Source organism: Megascapheus bottae, chromosome 14, assembly GCF_031878675.1.
Source record: "Megascapheus bottae isolate mThoBot1 chromosome 14, mThoBot2.hap1, whole genome shotgun sequence".
Classification (NCBI taxonomy): Eukaryota; Metazoa; Chordata; class Mammalia; order Rodentia; family Geomyidae; genus Megascapheus; species Megascapheus bottae.
The window spans coordinates 32,149,323-32,170,795 of NC_143522.1; the positions used below are offsets into that span (position 1 = coordinate 32,149,323).

The following is a 21,473-nucleotide window of genomic DNA, read 5'->3' on the forward strand; positions in this document are numbered from 1 at the left end:
CCTGCCCTCTGTCCACAGGCACTGAACGCAGCTCAGACAGGAGCTGCAAAGGTTCTCAAGTCCCATTCCCTGAGGTGTGGGGTATGGCGGAGGTTGGCACCAGCCGTACCCACAGCCTGGACCTGACTGACCCGTCAGGTCCCAGAGGGTGCCTGCATCTTGGGGTGGTAGGCCTGCCTTCTTCTTCTGCTGTCTGGCCAGGATGCTAAGCTCCGTCAGGAGAGCTGGAGGAAGGCACAGCCTTGGGCAGGGCTCTGTTGTGCAGGCCCTCCATGTTTTCCTTTTTCTTATTCTGTCTGGGCCTGGGTGCTGTCCCTGAACCCGTCAGCTCAAGGCTAGCACTGTACCCCTTGAGCCACCGCATCAATTCTGGTTTTCTGGTAGTTAATTGGAGATAAGTGTCTCATGGACTTTCCTGCCCAAGCTGGCTTTGAACTGCAATCCTCAGATCTCAGCCTCCTGAGTAGCTAGGATTTCAGGCGTGAGCCACTGGCGCCCGGCTTCTTTCATGTTTCCTTATAGCACGGGCAGGCTACTGCCTGCCGTTGAGGGTTCTCAGGTGGGCCTGGCCCTGGGTGGCACCCAGGCCTGGGCAAGCCCTTCAGGTCCGATTAGACACATGCAGTCAGCTTCCCTTGCTGAGTAAAAATATTTCTTACATTGCTCAAAACTGACCCCAACAGCAAGTATCTCAGAAGCCACATGTGGCTACGGATAACTTCAAAGCCAGTGGGGAAGAGCCTGGCTGGGCCTGAGGCTTGGCTCACACCTGTGAACCATGGCCCCAGGGCCTAAGCCCACAGGCATGTTCCAGGTCCAGCACCAGACACTGCCTGGCATATAAGCTGTGTTTCCTTCCAGGTCCAGCGCCAGGACACCGTCTGGTGTATAGGCCATGTTTCCTTCCAGGTTCAGCACCAGGACGCTGCCTGGTGTGTAGGCTGTGCTCAGTAGCCATCGTCATCATCCGCATCACAGCCGTAATCTGCAAGGCAGAGGATCGTGGTGGAAGTTGAGACCTCAGGCCCTCTGGAGCCCTGCTGCCTGGCTGTATAGGCCATCACCAGCAGGGCTCCACAGGGTTGGTGGGCCTGGTGTGCACCTGGCATGGGAGGCCTCGACTCCTTAAAGGAACACGGGGAGCCATGTGGCTACCCTACCCCACCCCTAACCACCCATCCACCCACCCACTCATCCATCCATCCACCCGTCTACCCACCCACCCACCCATTCACCCATCCATCCATCCATCCATCCACCTATCCATCTACCCACCCACCCATTCATCCATCCATCCACCCACCAATTCATCCATCCATCCATCCACCCACCCATCCATCCATCCACCAATTCATCCATCCATCCACCAATTCATCCATCTATCCACCTACCCATTCATCCATCCATCCATCCATCCACCCATCCATCCATCCACCCACCCATCCATCCACCCACCCATGCATTCACCCATTCATCCATCCACCCACCCATCCATCCATCTACCCACCTACCCATTCATTCATCCATCCATCCACCCACCCACTCATCCATCCACCCACCCACCCACCCATTCATCTACCCATCCACCCACCCACTCATCCATCCACCCACCCACCCATTCATCTACCCATCCACCCACCCATTCATCCATCTACCCATCCACCCACCCATTCATCCATCTACCCATCCACCCACCCATTTATCCATCCACCCACCCACCCACCCACCCACCCACCCATCCACCCACCCACCCACCCACCCATCCATCCACCCACCCACCCATCCATCCATCCATCCATCCATCCATCCATCCATCCATCCATCCATCCATCCGCCTGTGTGTGTCTATGGGATCTTCACCTGCTGGCTGAACAGCTATGCTTTCCTACTGACTCTGAGCAAGCCTAGAACTTACAGCTTTCCATGGGAAACCTCACCATTCCCATTCAGCTGGCCTCCTAGACCCTGGGCCTCAGAACCAACATGGTCAATTGACAGTGTTCAGAAAAGACTTAGTCTGGAGCCGACAGGCTTGAGTTCAAGCACTGACAAGGGTAGCGTGTGTCTTTGCTTCTCTACAAGAGCCCCATCAGCCCCGTCCCATGTCAGGCCCCACGGGCAGGCGCCATACCCACCATTGCCGCCCATCATCTGCAGGGCACTGACACAGGGCTCCGCGTCGTCGTCCTCCACGTCCTCCTCATCTGCGTCCTCACCAGGGTGGTATGACACCGGGCCACTCTCCACCAGAACTGCCCATGGCCTGGCAGGCTCTGCTCCTAGCGCAGGGGAGTCTGGGATTGAGGCCTGGAGATGAAGGGCAAGGTGCTGGGATGTGAGAGGAGCCCTCCTTGTCCCTGTGACCCTTCCCAGGCACACACAGGGGCCGGTCAGAGCCAGAGCAGGCACATCCACCCAGCTCTTAGGAGCTAAGGGCGCTATGGCCAGCCACAGGCAAGCCTCGCCTCCCACACAGGCTCTGTGCAGCCCAGGGACGAAGGTCCCATGGTGCTGTCACCATTGTCTGGCTTACCCTCGGTCCTCATCCCCTTGCTCTGCTTCTGCCACCCAGGAACCCATGCATCCTGGGCTTTCACAGCCTCTGCTCCTACTGGTCCAGCTCAAGAAGAGCTGCCTGTGGGCATTCTTTGTGAGGCTGGACTGTGTGCACTCTGTCCCCAAGGTCCCTAATGCAAAATGGGCAGGACAACACACCTCTCCTGTGGCCACCTTCTTCGCTGGCTGCGCAGACACCAGAGGCTTCAACCTGAAAGGAAGCAAAGCACGAGCCTCACCAGGCCTTCCTGCTGACTGCTTGCTTGCAAGGAGACAGGCCTGCCCAGGCAGGCGCAGGGTCTCGGCTGGTCTAGCTGTCCATTTAGGACCAACCCTACTGTGCAGTGAGCAGACACTCCCAGGGTCATGTGGCACTTGCTGCATCCACTGGGCCACACAGAGAAAGTGGACATGGCACTCATGGGTGTCCACAGTGGGCCCACTCTGTCTGCTCAGGGCTGGAGGTGAGGGGTCTGGAATGTACCTCTGGCAGTGTGGCCAGCCTCATGGGCTCTCCCACCTCACCACGCCCCCCCACCCCAGTGCCTGTCACGGGCCCTCCTCAGCTCCCTCTGCTCACCTCTGACCTCCCAGTGACCTGGGCCCCGCTTGTTCCTCAACATCTCTGTGTGCACTGCCCTGGCCACTGTCTCCCTAGAAGCCTGGCTGTGTCCATCCTGAGTCCGCTCTGCAGCGTCTGCATTGTTCCATGGCAGACAGGGATGCGGATACACAAGCCAGAGGCACAAGGCCCTCCCTGATCATGTGAGGGGACCACACAGTCACGGCTCCAGTCTGTCCCCTCACCTCTGGACCCATGGGCAAGGGCCATGGCCACAGTTCTCAACTGCAGCCCATGGAGGCAGGTCAGGAAAATGGCAGGACAAGGGAAAGAGAGAAGGAAGAGGAAGAAGAGGAAAATCTAAGTGCTTCAAGACCCGCGCTGCTCTTTGGCCTGAAGCCCTCTATACCACCCATGGCTCCTGAGTTTGCCTCTGCCAAATGGCTCCCTCAAACACAAAGGCCTCTTTGATACCCATGCTGACAAAGGACAGGAGGAGGCCAATCACTCCCAAGGGAAGACTGAGTAATCCAGGGGAGAGCAGGTGGCCCCCAGGCTAGCAAGAGTGGAGTGCAGAGTGCAGGGGGCCGGGAGCATGGCCTAGTGGTAGAGCGCTGGCCTGGCATGCATGAAGCTCTCAGTTCCATTCCTCGGTACCATATACACAGAAAAAGTTGCAAGTGGTGCTGTGGCTCAAGTGGTAGAGCACCAACCTTGAGCAGAAAGAAGCTCAAGGACAGTGCCCAGACCCTGAATTCAAGCCCCAGGACTAGCAAAAAAAAAAAGGTGGCGTGTAGGAGAAAGGCAAGGCCTCTTGGCCTCTTCCTTCTAGGGCAAGCTATAGGGAGATAGACGGCTAAACCACACACACACACACACACACACACACACACACACACAGTAGCAAGCACGCACTGGGACATTGAAAAGGGGACTTTTTTTTGGGGGGGGGGGCTGGCCCAGGGACTTGAACTTAGAAACTACCACTTGAGCCACAGATCTACTTCTAGCATGTGTGTGTATATGTGTGTGTGTGTGTGTGTGGTTAACCAGAGACAAGAGTCTCACACACTTTCACGTCCAGGCTAGCTTTGAGCAGTGAGCCTCCAATCTCAGCCTCTACAACAGTTAGAATTACGGGCACGGGCTGCATCTAGCTGGGAAGACTGTGTGTGTGTGCGTGCCAGTCCTGGCAGTCAGGTTCTGGGTTCTACCCCGAGTTTTCACGCTCAAAGCTAATACGCTTCCACTTAAGCCACAGCTCTACTTCTGGCTTTTTGGCGATTAACTGGAGACAAGCATCTCCTGGACTTTCCTTTCTGGGCTGGCTCTGAACTGTAACCCTCATATCGTAGTCTCCTGATTAGCTAGGGTTACAGGTGCAAGCCACTGGCGCTGAACGAACAGTGGCAGGGAATTTTTAACAGGTGGATGGACACAGCGCCTAGGCACAGGCGTCCATCCCACTCTAGGGGGCTGCTGGTGTGACCCAGGAACTGAGGTGGGCTAGGCTCCCAGTAGCAGCACAGGGCCTCAGGAAGCTGGTGAGCTACACAAGTGCTCTCCCAGGCAGCTGGGAGACGGCACAGAAAACCCCACGGAGGCAGCCGTATCACAAGAGGCACACCCATGTATCTGGGACTCTAGGACTACTTGGGCTGTATCCAAGAACACTTCCCACCAAACCTGGCAGCCAGGCGCCAGTGAGAAAAGGCCTGGCCCAGACACAATCTACACATAAGAAACAGAGGAGCCAGGACAGCCACGTGGTACAACCAACAGCTCAGGGAAGCCAAGGTGGGGACAGGAGACTGTGGATATCACACAGACTGACACTCCCGTTCACAGCTGCTACCCAGAGCACCAAGTGTGCCTCGTCTTTCTGTATCTAAGTTCCAGGTGAACCGGAGGCTTAGATAAACATGAAACTGCTGGGCACCAGAGGCTCATGACGCCTGTCATCCTAGCTACTCAGGAGGCTGAGATCTGAGGATCTCAGTTCAAAGCCAGTCTGGGCACAAAAGTCCATGAGACTCTTATCTCATATTAACCACCAGAAAACTAGAAGTGGAGGTGCTGTGGCTCAAGTGGTAATGCGATAGTCTTGAGATGAAGAGCCCAGGGACAACACCCAGGCTCAGAGTTCAAGTCCCAGGACCAACAACGAAAAGCAAGCAAGCAAGCAAGCAAATTCAAGCTCCAGTAATGGCATATGCACGTCTGCATGCATGTATGCACACACACACACACACACACACACACACACACACACACACACACAAGCAAATACATGAAATACTAAAGACATTAGAAGCCAGGGGCCAGTGGATCCTGCCTGTAATCCTAGCTACTCAGGAGGCTGAGATCTGAGGATTGCAGTTCAAAGCCAGTCCAGGCAGGAAAGGACATGAGACTATTATCTCTAATTAACCACCAAAGAGCTGGAAATAAAGCTGTGGCTCAGGTGGTAAAGTGCTAGCTGGGAGAGAAAACACTCAAGGCCCTGAGTTCAAGCCCTAGAAACCTTTCTTCCCCACAAAACAAAAATATTGGAAGGAAACAACTGACAATGTGGACACAAGGCAGCCTCAAGACCACCCAGTGACAGTCAGGAGAGACGGCCGGCCGGCAGGGGCCCGGTCTGGCTCCCGGGCCCTACCTCCTGACTCACATGCTCAGTCAGAGGGGACTTTTTCCCACGCTGTTCCAGTACCTTTTTCCCACGCTGGTTCCAGGATCTGGCCCGCTCCGGCTGGCTGCTGATTTTCTCCGAGGCACCTTCTTGGCACTGGCCTTCTCCACAGGCAGAGTATCCTCCCGCTTTGGGCTGACCCCGCCCTTGCTGTCCAGGTCCCGGAGCACACTGTAATTGATTTTGCTGGATATCTTCTTCTGCTCCAGCATCTTCTCAATGGCCTCTCCCGCAGTGCTGGCCAGGATGGGCTCCCGACGTTTGCAAGACTTCTTGGGCTTGATGGGGACACAAACATCATGTTCCTGTATGCCAGCGGGGCCCCACCACCTGGGGCCTCCTCAAGAGCGGCAGCCAGCCTGACCTGGAGAAACAGTGGCTGGCGGCTCCCTCCCCAGCACAAGCATCTTTAGTCTAGGCTCAACTCAGAGGCTCGACTCTTCCCAAAGGAACCACGTGGAGGCTGATGTGCTCAGGCCCAGAATGGGCAGCAGAGCCAAGTCTCTAAGACAGCCAACGAAGCAGCGAGGAAAGTGTCACTGTCACACTTTCCCAGGTCAGATGAAACAGATGTAGATAGTTTCTTTTGTCCTTGACAAGGAACACAAGTTCCTGAGTCTTAACTCAGTATGACCTAGTACTGGGCTAGGTCCCTCCCCACAACACTCTGGCATATCCACGTGAGTATGAGTGTTGAGTCTGAACTCAGTATGACCTAGTACTGGGCTAGGTCCCTCCCCACAACACTCCGGCATGTCCACCCATGAGTGAGCCGATCCCAGCACACATGGCTAATATAGGGTCATATGGGAGTCAGGGACAGGCGTCTGGGCTCCAGAGCACAAAGTTCCTGCTGCCAGTCCCAGGCCCGAAGCTCCTGTAGTCACAGGGCAGGGAACGCTGCAAGGGTGCTTTCCCCTTAGTAACTTATTTCACTACAGAAACAGAAAATGCAGCCCTCAGAGGTCGTACCTTGTGCTCCTTATAGATGCCAAGCTCCTTCTCCTTAGCTATTCTCTCTTCTTTCTCTGGAAATTGAGCAAAGCTGCTGTTGGTAGTGGAAGGGTATGCCACAGGGCCCATTAGGCAACACGTGATACTCACCCCTCTGCTCCCGCAGGTACTCTGCATTCTCCCGCATCCACAGCTCAGCCTTCACTCGGGCTTCGGCCTCGTTGAGGATGTACTGCGTGAGGCCCAGTGAAGTGGCTTCAGTTTTGAGCTTTTGCATTCAAAATACTCTAAGACCTCTCACACCCCCCTGCCTGTTTCTATGAGTAAATTGCTAAAGAAAGGAGATACACAGGTAGGGTGCTATTGTGAAAACCTGTTGCTTCTTTGCCCTTTGCAGATGACCAGCGTTCACATAGCCATGAAACAGGGGCTAAGGCACTCAGAGCCTCCCGAGCAGCTCCCAGCTCCATGGGACATAGAAGCACGAGCCACAGGTTCCATGAAGATACCAAACTGGGAGTGCATCACATCCACTTAGGACATGGATGGTCTTACACAAAGTAAGATCAAGAGAAAGATATTCTGAGGACTGGCACCACAAAGATAAACTGCGAAGAGCCAGTTTACATGCCCCAGCGGTTTGGGAGCTGGAGCTGTACAGCATACTTGCATCTATGGAGGCCAAATTCAGAGTGCTCACAAGGTCAGCCCAGAGCCCGGCTCTGGCTGCCCTGGAAAGGAGAGCACTGAGGAGGTAGGGTCTGACCACAAGTGCTGCGTGAGGTCATTCTCATGTGCGTGTGTGTGTAGATACCCAGGAAAGGCTACATGTGAGTGACAGGGCCCAGGTCTGGAAGGCCAACTCTACTCTGTTCTCCATAGAACCTAACCCCCTGTAGGGAAGGTACGGGGAGCGGTGGCTCACTCTGTCAATCTCAAGGTCGTCAATACCACTGAGGTCCAGCTCGCCATCCTCCGAGGTGTCTTCTAGAAGAAAGTGCACATCAGTGTCACTTAGGGGAAGCTCTGGCAAAGGAACACAGATTCTGGTGCTGGAATTTGGGCCTAGGCCAAGGGGCTAGGGAGCGTCCTCCTCCTCCTCCTCCTCTAACCAGCACTCCCCTCTACTGCCCTGCTGCCTATCTACCTTGTGTGAGTCCACAGGAGATGGCACCTACATCAAAACACTACGTGAGGGGCCAGGAGTGTGGCCTCGTCGTAGAGGGCTTGCCTAGCATGCACAAAGACCTGGGTTCAATTCCTTGGTATCACATACACAGAAAAGGCCAAAAGTGGTGCTGTGGCTCAAGTGGTAGAGCTCTAGCCTTGAGAAAGAAAGCCCAAGGACAGTGCTCAGGCCCTGAGCTCAAGCTCCAGGACTGATAAAACAAAAAACAAAACTGAAATCCTAGTTACTCAGGAGGCTGAGATCTGAGGATCATGGTTCAAAGCCAACCTGAGAATGAAAGTCTGTCTGTGAGACACTTATCTCCAATTAATTACTGAGAAATTAGAAGTGGTGCTGTGGCTCAAGGGATAAAATGTTAGCCTTGAGCTAAAGAGCTCAAAGACAGCACCCAGACCCAGAGTTCAAGTCCCACGACCACTACCAACAACCAAAAAACTGTGAGAAAGCAGAATGTTAGACTGGCAGAAAAGGAAGCCCCCCCATACCTGTGCCCTGCAGCAAGACGTGAACTTCTGTGGACAGACACAGGCTCTGTGGCCTCAAGAAAAAGCATATGGTCCAGAGCAAGGGCACAGTGAAGAGCTGTTAGGATCAGAGATGGTAAAAGTGTGGCCAGAAGGCCGGGACTGGACACAAGGGAGACCTTGTATGGTCACAGGTAATCTGCACAGCCTGGAATCAGACTGTCCCTTCTCCCCTCAGGTATTAACCCAATACCCTTAGTGAGATTCGTCCACTCCACTCACCCTGCCAGGCTTCGCTTCTTCCTTGACAGGTTAGACCTACAGGTCATCCTATGGCCAGTGCCAGTCCTCTAGACCCTATTGAGGCCCTGGATCTCCTGCTCCTGGGCTACCATGCCCGGGCTCCCAAAGTCTTTGCTCATGTCTTCTGCCCAGAATCCTGGGGGTCACCCAGGTTCTCCTGCAGGTACATGCTGTCCTGAATGAGAAAAATCGCTGCCCTGACTGGGTGGTATCCCCCTAGAATCCCCGAGATGAGCTCTGGCACCTGTCAGGAGAAGGGCCTGAGATTGGAAGGGGACAGGTCTACCTCCACAGAGAAGAGGAAAGGAAAAGAGCAGGGCCTGGGCCGGGTGCCATGGGGGTGGAGACAACTGACCCCTCAGGTGCCTTGTCACTGGAGGCTGAAGCTAAGCAGGCAGTGTTCTCACTACACATGCTCAGGCCAGGCTTTCCTGACATAGCATCCAGGAAGGTGCCAAGATGCATTGGTCCTGCCCTGTGCAGAACTCCAAGCTACAGCAGAGCTATCTCCCAGTTGCATGGCAGTCATTCAAACTCAGGGACAAAAGCCACAGCCACCTAGGGCCACCAAGGGAATCGGTGAGCAGTGGAGGGTCCCTGGTGGCATTCTGGAGTTTGGCACACACCTAGCTTACCCATGACCACAGACCCGTCACCTCATTCTGTGATGGGCCTGGGAGTACCCCACTCACCACCACCCTTCTTTCCTTCCTGAACACGCCAGGGGGCTCCCGGCAGTGTGGACTAGACTCCTCCCTGATCAAGGGCACTTACTGGGGTCCAGGCTTGGGGAGGAGATGCACTCTCGGATGGGATCAGAGATGCCCAGGCTGGCTGCTGTGGGCAGAGGGCCAAGGAGGGACTCCAGAGCCAGGGGCCTGCAACCCCCCTCAGTGCTTTCTTCTGCTTCTGAACTGCCGCCACCACCACCTAGAAGTTCCTGGTAAAAGTCTTTGTTCATGTGGCTGGCGGCAGCCTCCAGCTCTTCATCCTCAGCATCTTCTTCACCCAACGGGCTAGAGGTGGATTCTTCAACAGAACCTACGGACACATGATGCACAGGCTGCCAGTCAGCCAGGCAGAAAGAGCCCACCTGTGACAGAGACGCTCCTGTCAAGCAAAGTAGCAGGACAAGCACTACCAGAGAAAGAAGTCCTACAGGAGAATGGTCTCAGGGTCCATGTGAAAGGATGGTTTGACCATTCCGTATACTCAGACCACAGGCCTAAGTGTGAAAACTAGAAGCAGAGGAATGTCAGGATGACCTTGGATTATACAAAAACGTCTAACTATATTCAAGCAGAATACACAGGATACTGACAGCATGGATTCTGAAAATTCTCACGGTCCTCCTCTCGTGGAAAGACACTGCCAAGACGACGAAGTAGAGGGAGGCTTCTTTGCATCACACACCTACATCCAGGACACACAGAGCTCCTGAGCTCTAGACTCCACGAGCCCACACCCCTGACATCCAGGACACACAGAGCTCCTGAGCTCTAGACTCCACGAGCCCACACACAGGCCAGCTGAAAAGGCAGGCAAAAGAAAGACAGTGCCTGTCACCCTAGCTATTCAGGAGGCTGAGATCTGCGGATCAAGATTCAAAGCCAGCCCAGGCACTGCAGTCCATGACTGCCACTAGAAAACCAGAAGTGGGGCTGTGGCTCAAGGGGTAGGGTGGTAGCCTTGAGCTGAAGAGCTCAGGGACAGCGCCCAGGCCCAGAGTCAAAGCCCCACGACTGACAAAAAAAAAAAAAAAAAAAAAAAAAGATGGCACATGTCAGCCAGCATAGGGAACACTGAAAGTGGTGCAACAAGAGAAGGCACTGGTGTATGGCTGCAGTCATCGGGAAATGCCGGGAGAGCTGATGCAAGCACAGGGAGGGGCTGTCCTTTGTGGCCCATTTGCATGCCACCTTACTCTATCTACCAACTCTACTCTCTTCCCAGGACAAAGGAACTAAGTGTGGCTGGTCACAGTGCCTTAAACCTATAATTCTGGCTACTTAAGAAGCAGAGATTGAGTCTAGGCACTGGTAGCACACGTCTGTCATCCCAGCTACTCAGGAGGCTGAGATCTGAGGATTATGGTTCAAAGCCAGCCCAGGCACTAAAGTCCGTGAGACTCTTATCTCCAATTAACCATTAGAAAATGGGAAGTCGACTGTGGCTCAAGGGGTAGGGTGGCAGCCTTCAGCTGAAGAGCTCAGGGACAGCATCCAGGCCCAGAGTTCAAACCCTGAGACCGACAAAAAAAACAAAAACAAAACCAAAAAAAACAGGACCAGGAGTTTGGCCTAATGGTAAGAGTGCTTGCCTAGCATGTACGAAGACCCGGGTTTGATTCTTTAGTCTCACATACATAGAAAAAAGCCAAAGTGGTGCTGTGCCTCAAGTGGTAGAGCTCTAGCCTTGAGAAAGTCCAAGGGCAGTGCTCAGGCCCTGAGTTCAAGCCCCAAGACTGGCAAAAAACAAAAACAAAAACAAAAAACCTATGTAATAAACAATAAAAAACAAAGAATTAAAATACCTTAAGATGTAATAACTATGTCAGGTCTGCCAATGGTTAAAACAAAAAGGTAATGGGCAGGAACGGGCAACCCTGTAGCCCAATAGTGCCTCCTGGGAAGCAGGAAGACCTGCCAGTGGGCATGTCAAAATCACGGACTGCACTGGTCTACCACACGAACTCCTATGGCCTACAAACACTGCAGACGTGCACACACTCACTGATGATCAGACCTCTAGGAGACTGAGTAGTGGGGCTCGTCCTCAGTTCAACAGGTAGGTGACTATCCTGGCCTCTAGACTGCTGCCTCAAGATGCAGTGAGGTAATTAGTGTAGAACCATGCAACCTGAGCAAAGAAATTTGGATGTAAGAGCTGGTGATCCATACCTATAATCCTAACAACTGAGGAGGCTGAGATCTGTAGGACTGCAGGTTGAAGTCAGCCCAAGCCAAAAATCTACACAATCCCTAAATAACTAACAAAAGGTAGGGTTAGAGACATGGTTCAAGTGATAAAATGCCCGCTGGGCAAACAAGCTGAGCAATGAAATGCAAAGTCTTCACAGATCAAATCCTGGAACCACCGAAAAAAATCCGTGAAGAGTGGTGACAACTGTGTATGGACGATACAATTAATTACTTTGAAAAACTCATAGACATATTCAAAACTTCTAAATGCAGTCACAAGAGTCCTCACACACAGGAGCTAAATCAGCAGCACGTCATCACAGTCTGGAGGAGCCCCGTCTCCAGGCTGCAGTACACAGAGGATGCACAGTCTGGGGTTCACGCTCTCATCCTGCTGCACAGTCTAGAGCAGATGTATGGGGAGTGCAGAGCAGGAGTGCTGAGCACCAGTGCTCCTAGCCCCACAATTCATAGTTCTGCTGCGGCCAGCTCAGCACTGCGCGGGTAGTAATGTGTCTTCTGTGGGCAGCTTCCGAGCCAGATGAAGGATAATGACCCTGGGGCCTGGCAGCACAGCTGAGGCCACGGAGAAGGCCAGCCTAGCGAGATTAGGGACAGGAGCTAAGGTGATGAGGACTGAAGTCTGAGTGGTGTGGGTGGCTGAGGGTTCTGGGAGACCTATCAATACTGGACGTAGGGAATCGGCAGGCTGGGGTGGGCACGCGACCTGGGGTGTGGACCCAACTATGTTTCCAGGGACCAGGTAGCAAGAAGAGTGGCATCAAAGGTCAGAGAGTGAGGGAGGCCGCAGGGATGCTGGCCTGGAGTCATGGACGCCCAGGAAAACACAGAGTACTCACCATCTTTGGACAGATTGGCAAGGGCTCCCTTTGGCCTTGGCCGGCTGTTTTCTAGTTCAATCTCAATGGCATCCTGGTAACTGGATATTTCACCTGAAGTAACCCAGTTCAAAGCAACAAGTTAGTGCATGCCTATTATCCGACCCACACAGAAGCACCTCTGTGGGAATGCTGACTGGTTACCTTCAACTTCCTCCAATTTTTTGGACAGGACTTGTTCAAGCTGCAAGAGAAGGGAGGACATTTGATGAATCCAGTGCCTGCAGGCCTCAGTGAAGTCAGGGATGACATGGGATATGTGCTTCACAGGAGGAAACTGAAGTGAAGTGGCAGGCCTGGCCTCCCCTGGATTGGCTCTAGAGAGAAGTAGCTTGCTTTGAGAACCCAGAAACCAGAGTCCTCTGCCCAGGCTGGGCATGCCCTATGTTGAGTAGGCTCAGCCAAAGCCTACCTCTGCCCTCCCACTGAAAACAGCCAGGGCATGTGAGAGGGCCCATGAACCCAATGACGAAATGACAAAGCAGAATCAGCTGTTTCTTGTATATTCCACCCACCCATTGTGTGTGGAGCCCACTCTAGATCCTAGCTTTGAAATGAAGCTTAGCCTACAGGGATGGGCTCAGTGGGCTGGGCGTGGGGCCTGGCAGCCAGCCCCCCAGCATGAATGGTGCTGCCGGGGAGGGTATCAACACTCGCATGCTTCTAAGAACTCCTTGTTCTAAGGTCTGAAAAAGATGGCCCATGCAAGGACACAAATGCATGTTTGCCCAAGTTTGCTAAGCCATTTGCTTGGAACAACAGACTCAAAATGTTAGGGCTCAAATGCTCTTAGAAACCCAGGTGCTGATGGGAGGGATGCAGGAAGAGGCCCAGACAGGCACCTGCTTCATGCGCAGCTTCCTCTGTCCTGCTGTGTACGACGGAGGGTCACACTCCTCTTCCAAGTCAATCTTCATAAACTCATCAATTGTCAACTGACTGGTGGGGGTATCTTCAAATTCTGTGAGCCTAAAACAGGGAAGTAGGGCTCAGTGCCCTGAAAGCCTCTTTTTTTTTAAAGCAATCCTGGAGTTTGAACTATGGGCCTGTGCTTGCTAACCAGGCAGTCGACCACTTGAGACATAACCCCAGCCCTTATTTGCTTTCGTTACTGTAGAGGTGATGTGCAGCAGGGTTACATTGACATAGTCGGGCCATACAGTGTCATCTGTGTCCTTACTCGCTCCCAGTCCCTCCCTCCCATCTGCACGCACAAGCTGCACAGCTCACTTTTACCCATGTCCAGTGTGTTCCATGGCTGCACTTCACTTCTTCCCCAGATTCTGTGCCATCCCCCAGACTCACACAGATGTACACATGCATACATAGTGCATAAAGAATACAGACATCATAAAAAGAAAAAAATTAACAAGTCCTTTGTTTCCAAATCTTTGGAGATTGTTTCATTATGTGTATTATTTTATAGACATATGAAGAGGCACTTGGATATTGCACTTTTGTGATTTTTCTCCTTAAGACTATCCTCTTTTGGTTTCACTGTATGTGAGTATATAGAATTCTATGTAATTAATTTCTGCATATCAAGAGTATGTTCTCTGTCTCTCTGATCTTGGCTTACCTCACTGAACATGATTTGTTCTAGTTCTATCCATTTGCCTGCAAAAGACATTATTCTTTCTAACAGCTGTGTAAAATTTCATTCTTTTTGGATCCATTTATCTATCTATTGTGGTATATTTGGGTTGTTCCCTATGTTGGCTATTGTGAATACTGCAGAGATGAACATGGCTGAGCAGGTGTCCTTATCACATCCTGGCTTATGATGCTCAGGGTAGATGTCCAGGAGTGGTATAGCTGGGTCGTAGTGAAGGTCTATGTTTTGGGGTTTTTGTTTGTTTGTTCATTAGGCCAAACTCCTGGCTTCTAAGTTTAGGTTTTTGAGGAACCACCAGACTGCTGTCCAGAGTGGTTGTACTAATTTACACTCTCACAAGCAATACAGTAGGGCTCCTTTTCCCTACAACCCTGCCAGTATTTGTTGTTTGAATTCGAGATGCTGGTCGGTTAACTGGGGTGCAATGGCATCTTAGGGTTGTTTTGGTTTGCATTTCCTTTATAACCTTTATGAGCATCTCCTCATGTGTGGTTTTTTTTTTGGCCATTCTTACCTCACCTTCCAAGAAGGGTATATATTAGGTTCGGGAGGGGCTAGTTTCTTGAGCTCCTTGTATATACTGGATAGTAGACCTTTGTCTGATGTTTTCGTGGTAAAGATCTTTCCTCGATTAGTTGGCTGTCTTTGTAGTGTAGTCCTACTTGTTGAACCTTTCTCTCTCCTGCCTGTTGTGCCCTGGGACTCTATCCAGGAAGCTCTGCCTGTATCTAGTAGGTTCTCACGTGTATCCAGAGGGTGGGGCCTGACATTCAGGTCTTTCATCATTTGGGTATTATTAACACACGGGTCTCAGCAGCTGACAAAAAGTACATGGGAGAAGCCCATCTGCTGGGGAACTGGTGGCTTATGCCTACAATCCAAGCAACTCAGGAGGATGAGTGCGGAGGCTGCAATGTGAAGTCAGCCCAGGCAGGGAAACACTGTGACCTATCACAAGCACCACAAAATCCAGAAGTGGAGTTGTACAAGCACAAAGAGGGGATTGCCAAAGGATAGCACCCAGGCCCTGAGTTCAAGCCCTAGGACTAGCAAAAGAGAGAAAGAGAGAGAAAGAGAGAGAGAGAGAGAGAGAGAGAGAGAGAGAGAGAGAGAGAGAGAGAGAGAGAGAGAGAGAGAGAGAGAGGAAAAAAAGATATGGGAAGCATATGTGTCTGCCCTATTGTGTGCCAATTACTTCAAAATCAACTATGGTTTAAAGTAACACTCTGACATAGACTGGACTGGGATGTAGCTCTGTGGCAAAGCACTGGCCTAGCAAGTGCAACATTCTGAGTTTGATCCCCAGTACCAAAAAAGAAAAGACAAAAAATAAATAAATAAAACTGGTAAATCAAATCAAAGGGAAACATTTACCCTAAGGTGGACTTTAGACAACACCGCACCTAACCTTTTTTTTTTTTAATGTTTTTTTTTGTGTTTGTGGGGCTTCCACCTGGAGCCTTTGCACTGTCCCTGAGCTCGAGACCAGCACTCTACCACCACCTCCCATCTCCTAGTGGTTAACTGGAGATACGGGTCTGAGAGACTTCCCTGCGCAGACAGGCTTCTAACCTCCACCCTAGACCTCCGCCTCCTCAGCAGCCAGGATTACAGGTGTGAACCTCTGCCTTTTCCCCCTGAATCTTAAACACCCATGTTGTTAGAGCACGCATCGCACTTGTGGTCAGCTGGGCTAGCATCCATGTCTGGGTTGTATGTACATATCTTTCCATTCCTTTGCTTTACTAATAAACTTTCTTGGTGGCTTACCTTCGTCAGCTAAATATTCTTTTGCAACAGTATCACAACAGCTCTACCTAAGGGCCAGGGAGAAGCCTCTTCCATTTTTGGAAGCTCAGGTAACCATAACTGAGGAGGTTCAGTCTCCTGACAGCTTCTCAATCCCCACCCCATCCGGTCACAAGCTCAAGTCCCCGAGTGTCAAGTCCCTAGACACTCTCGTCTTTACTGCAACCACCCCTCCTTGGTTCTGCTATAAGACAGGAGGCTCCACGGCAAGGAGAGCAGAAACTCCACCTAAGTCTGGGCAGGGACTGTGCACATCTGTGTGAGCTAATACCTGAACCTTATTTTTTCTTTTGGTCAGTCCTGGGACTTGAACTGTTGGCCTAGGAATTGTCCCTGAACTCTTCAGCTCAAGGTCAAGGCTACCACTCGACTCCCTGAGGCACAGTGCCACTTCCAGCTTTCTGGTGGTTAACTGGAGATAAGAGTCTCACAGACTTTTGTCTGGGTTGGCTTTGAACTGTGATCCTCAGATCTCAGCCTCCTGAGTAGCTAGGATTACAGGTGTGAACCACCTCGCCCAGCTATAATACTTAAATCTTATCAACTCTGTTCCATTGTATATAGTCTTCAAAACATTTAATAAAATTATTTTTAAAATTTAATTAGGCGCTAAACATTCAAAGCAAAAAAGCTGAAAAGATAAACACAACCATGAGAGAGCAGGACTAGTAATAGATGCAGGAGTGGTAACAGATGCTGGAGTGGTGACTCATAGATGCAGGATTGGTGACTGATAGATGCAGGAGTGGTAATTGATAGATGCAGGAGTGGTGACATATGCAGGAATGGTGATAGATGCAAGAGTGGTGACTGACAGATGCAGGAGTGGTGACTGATGGATGCAGGAGTGGTGACAGATGCTGGATTGGTGATTGACAGATGCAGGAGTGGTGATTGACAGATGCAGGAGTGGTGACAGATGCAGGCAGGAGTGGTGACTGATAGATGCAGGAGTGGTGACAGATGCAGAAGTGGAGACAGATGCTGGAGAGGTGAGAGATGCAGGAGTGGTGACAGATGCAGGAGTGGTGACAGATGCAGGGGTGGTGACAGATGCAGGAGTGAGGGTAGATGCAGGATGGACGGCAGGTCTGCAGGCAGGCCTTTTTGTCCAGATAGGCTGTGAGCAACTTGGCAACAGTGCTGCTAAAGCTGAGGAGCAGAGCCGCTGCCCATAATCGGCCAGCTGGCTATGCCACTGGGAAAACAGATACAGTGACACCTGTCTGCCTCTCAGCGTCCCCCAGGGAGGCCGCACACTCAGGCTGTCGAAGCCTGCACTGACCGGGGCAGGAGCCGCCTGCTGCACATCAGAGCAGTCTTCCTGGTGTCTGTGAGTTGGCGCATGAGGCACACGGCCTTGCACTGCTCTGCCCTGACTAAACACTAGATGAGGGGACTGAGTGCCTCTGCAGGTCAGGGCTGCTGCACAGCTGGCCCCGTTCACACACCTCTTCCGCAGGGTGGACTCGCAGACTTTGACCACACTGATAACTTCTTTCACAGTTCTCCGGAAGTCATGCATTCTGGCAGCAACCAGAAGAGCTAGAAAAGAACAAAAGGAAAACTGAACCACAAATGGGAACCAAGAAAACAGGATTTTCCCCCTTCCTGGTACTGCGCTTGCTAGGCAGCAGTTCTATCACTTGAGTCTTTCCTCCAGCCCTTAGGGTTGGATACTTTTGAGAAGGGTCTCTTTCTGCCCCAGCCTAGGCTGTGGTCCCACCCGTGCTTCTCTAAGTGGCAGGGGTAACAGACACAGTGCAGACAGTCAGGCACTGCGCTTCCCTTCACTGGGTATCAGCTCACCCCAAGTCCAGACACTGTTAAGATGGAGGCTTAGACAGGAACTGGTAATCCTAGCTACTCAGGAGGCTGAGATCTGAGGATCACAGTTCAAAGCCAGCTCAGGCACAAAACAAGAAGTGGTGCTGTGGTTCAAGTGGGAGAGCCCTAGCCTTGAGTCGAAGAGTTCAGGGTCAACACCCAAGCCGAGAGTTTAAGCCCCTCGACCGACAAAAACAAAAACAAAAACAAAAAAACAATAGACAGTCTTCAGCTAGGAGCCAGTATCTCAGGTCTGTAATCCTAGCTGTTCAGGAAGCTGCTGAGATCTGAGGATCAAGGTTTGAAACCAGTCCAAGCAGGAAAGCCTGTGAGACTCTTACCTCCAATTAATTACCAAAAGAGCTGAAAGTGGAGCTGTGGTTCAGTGGTAGAGTGCTAGCCAGCTTTGAGTAAAAAAGCTCAGGACCCAGACCTTGAGTTCAAGCCCCAAAACTGGCACCAAAAAAAAAAAAAAAAAAAAAAAAAGATGGAGTTTTGAGCGAGAAGTCCAATGGTACAATGGTATAACTCTTCTGAACAACTAACTAGGCATTTAACAAAAGGAATACCAGGAAACTGAAACACATTTTGTTGCGGGAGGGAATGGAGGAAGAAGAGGTGAGCAAATACAATCACTATAGCCAAGGTACGTTATATAAAAGCTGAACTATGTAACTTGAGGGCAGGGACGGGAGAGGGAAAGATGGGGGAGAATGGCAGAAAGACTGACAGTGATCAAGATACATTTTACTCATGTGATTTGTGGAATTGAAACCCCTTTGTACAACTACTTAAATTTTTTAAAAAAGAAGATGGAGCTTTGAAAAATCTGTATGCCTAAACTGGCCTCAAACTGAGATCCACTGATCTCTGCCTCATAAACAGAAAGGATGACAGGCATAAGCCTGTCAATTCTGCTAAAACTCCCAGAGGGTGAGGACTAAGTCTGGGCAAGATGTGTTTGCCGCCAGGGCAGTAATACACTTGCCTGCTGCAGCAGCTTCTACAAGTGAGCAGAGGGGGCAGGACGGCATCCGCCTTCTTTAAAGAGACAGGTGGATGTATGGAACTGCTGAGCAATGCTATTTCCCATCTCATGCTGGGTTGTGGCAGCACCACATTCTACTTTCAAATAAAAGAAAAATTAAAATAGGAAATCTGAGACCCTCCTATCACCTTTCAACGCATACCTTAGAGGTCCCTGGGGTGTGAAATGCTGAGGATGCTGAGGCTGCAGCCCAGGGCATGAGGCCACAGGTACTGGAGAACACATGTTAACCAGGGCCACTGTGAACCAAATGGGGCTGGAATCTGTAGCACAAATGTGGATGGCAGGCTTTAAGTGAAAACTGGATTCAGCCAGAATCAGTCCTGCTTTTGGTTAGCTGTAGAAGCGGGTGCCTGGCATTCTTGAAAAGAAATAGCACCAGAGGAGAGACAGGGCTGTGCTGTCACCGGTACCCTAGGCAGGGCCCTGGGCCCAAGCCACCACCAAGAGCAAAGCACGGCGGTCCTCTGTGGCAAGCGCAACCTAAGGCCTCACAGCAGTGGCTCAACCTCCCACCCTACTGGGCCAGTGGCATCTCTGCCTTGGGCGAGATCACACCCTCACCACACTGAGCATAGATAATTAAGTCATCACGAGTGGACAACCTGGGGTCAAGGCCAGAGCTCCCAGCCAGCGCCCTCAGCCTCTGAGGATCTTGTTCCTTATCCTGGGACCTGAACAAGTATAAGTCCTCAAGGGCTGAGGTTCCTGCTAGGCACACAAGGCAGTGCTCAGTGTGAGGTCTGCTCTGAAAACAGAATCCACAAGTCCCATGGGCCTGACTGCTCCAGAACCAGGTAGGGTGCTGAGTGGCACAGCGTAGTGATACAGATTTGTTCACTCTGTTCAAGGCTCTGGATTTGATTGTTAGGATCAAAGCACCAGAAATGCACCAGGAAAGAAAACAACAATACAGACACATCCCGGCAGTTGCTGCCCTCCCAGGGGCAGGTCCCAGGCCACAGTACCTGCTCCACAGAGGCCTGATGGACGCCGGCCTGTGTGCATCCAATCCCTCTTCATCCTCTGCAAGAGCCTCAGGGCTGTCATGGACACTTCGTGGTTCTTCTCTCCAAACTCCAGCAGGTGGGCAAAACGTGGGATATACAGGCATGGATCTACAGCAAACACACACATCATCTCAGTGAGCATGCAACATACATGTTCATCAGCACCAGAGAGAAACACACACCCTGCCACCCTGCCCAGAGCGAGTGACCCTCTCCTTCCTCTCCGTGTATACAGGTTTACCTGGCTTTCTGCTGCAGGAGGAAACTGGGAAGCTGCTGCCCCAACGGAGGACTAAGGGCAGGGCTTTTACCCCATCAGCCTTCCACCTGAGAAGGCCCTCCAACCTCACCCTTGGTGCTTAGAGGGGTAAGGCGTCCAGGATCAAGACAGGCATGGGCTCTGCACACAAGCCACCTTGGGACCGCGCGGGGTGGCTTCTGTCAGCCATGCCTGCTGAGAGTGCTTGGGGGGGCAGGGACAGTGCTGCTGCCAGGACAGGCTTATGTACACAGGCACGCACACATGTGCACACACGCGTGCGCATGCAAACACGCACACACGCACACGCACACACGCGCGCGCACACACACACACACACACACACACACACACACACACGCGCGCGCGCGCGCGCGCAAAGGCTCCTTAACGGTGGCAGGCAGAGAAGACCAGGATTTTATGGAGGTCATGACTGGAGCCAGCAATAATGACCAGGTCACTTGATGAATTCAGTTCACAACAAAATGTTAAACGAACTGAAAGAAGTGACTACACGTGGACAAAGAAGGCCAAGACAGGTCATTTAGGAGACCCTCACTATAGAAGGCCCCGAGACTCAGGAGGAGGCAGCCAGAAAAAGTCAAAGAGGGCAGCAGACAAGCCCTGTGAAAGACAAGGGGGCAGGAAGAACAAGGGCACATCACAGGCAAGGACAGTCAGTTAATCTACCTTGAGACCTCAGGGAGGTGAAGGCAGGAGCACGGGCTGTTCAGTGACACCCAGGACCCTCCTCCCTCCTCCCAACTGACTTCCCTGGGTGGCTCCTACAAACGCTGTGGCATTAGTTCTCAGCTCATATAAAGAGAAGAATGCCTAGGAGGCAGAGGCAGAAGGATCCTGGGCTAAGAAAGTCCAGGATATCCTGAACTAAAACAGAGCCCTAAGCTGGGTGCTGGTAGCTCACACCTGTAATCCTAGCTACTTAGGAGGCTAAGATCTGAGGATCATGATTTGAAGCCAGACCAGGTGGTAAAGATTGTGAGACTCTCATCTCCAGTTAACCATCAGAAAACTGGAAGTGGCGTTGTGGCTCAAAATGGTACAGCACTAGCCTTGAGCAACCTTGGGCGAAAGAGCTCAGGGGGTTGGTGGTATGGCCTAAGTGGCAGAAAGCCTGCCTAGCAAGCACAGGGCTTCGAGTTCAAACCCTAGCACTGGGGAAAGAAAAAAAAAAAAAAAGCTCAGGGATGATCTCCAGGCCCTGAGTTCAATACAACCACCACCACCACCACCAAGCAAACAAACACACAAAAGAGAGAGGGGGGAGGGGAGGAGGGGAGAGGAGGGAGAAGGAGGAGAGCACAGGGAAGGGGAGGAGAAAGTGGGTTGGAGAAAAGGAAAGAA

At 51.9% G+C, this 21,473-nt stretch overlaps 1 protein-coding gene across 1 annotated transcript in view; it reads right to left on the reverse strand.

The window, feature by feature from the left end:
* Positions 1–635: 635 nt before the first annotated feature.
* Positions 636–21,473, reverse strand: part of Brf1 (BRF1 general transcription factor IIIB subunit) — a 56,593-nt gene continuing 35,755 nt past the window's right edge. Inside the window, exons 6-18 of the mRNA XM_090344947.1 lie at positions 19,808–19,957; positions 17,416–17,509; positions 13,383–13,509; positions 12,685–12,724; positions 12,502–12,594; positions 9,495–9,761; positions 7,690–7,751; positions 6,915–6,996; positions 6,783–6,838; positions 5,832–6,088; positions 2,716–2,767; positions 2,136–2,307; positions 636–985 (exon numbers count right to left, since the gene is read on the reverse strand). Of these exons, the coding sequence (XP_090201073.1) occupies positions 948–985; positions 2,136–2,307; positions 2,716–2,767; positions 5,832–6,088; positions 6,783–6,838; positions 6,915–6,996; positions 7,690–7,751; positions 9,495–9,761; positions 12,502–12,594; positions 12,685–12,724; positions 13,383–13,509; positions 17,416–17,509; positions 19,808–19,957 (1,490 nt within the window). The 3' untranslated portion in view covers positions 636–947. The remainder of the gene's footprint in view (positions 986–2,135; positions 2,308–2,715; positions 2,768–5,831; positions 6,089–6,782; positions 6,839–6,914; positions 6,997–7,689; positions 7,752–9,494; positions 9,762–12,501; positions 12,595–12,684; positions 12,725–13,382; positions 13,510–17,415; positions 17,510–19,807; positions 19,958–21,473) is intronic.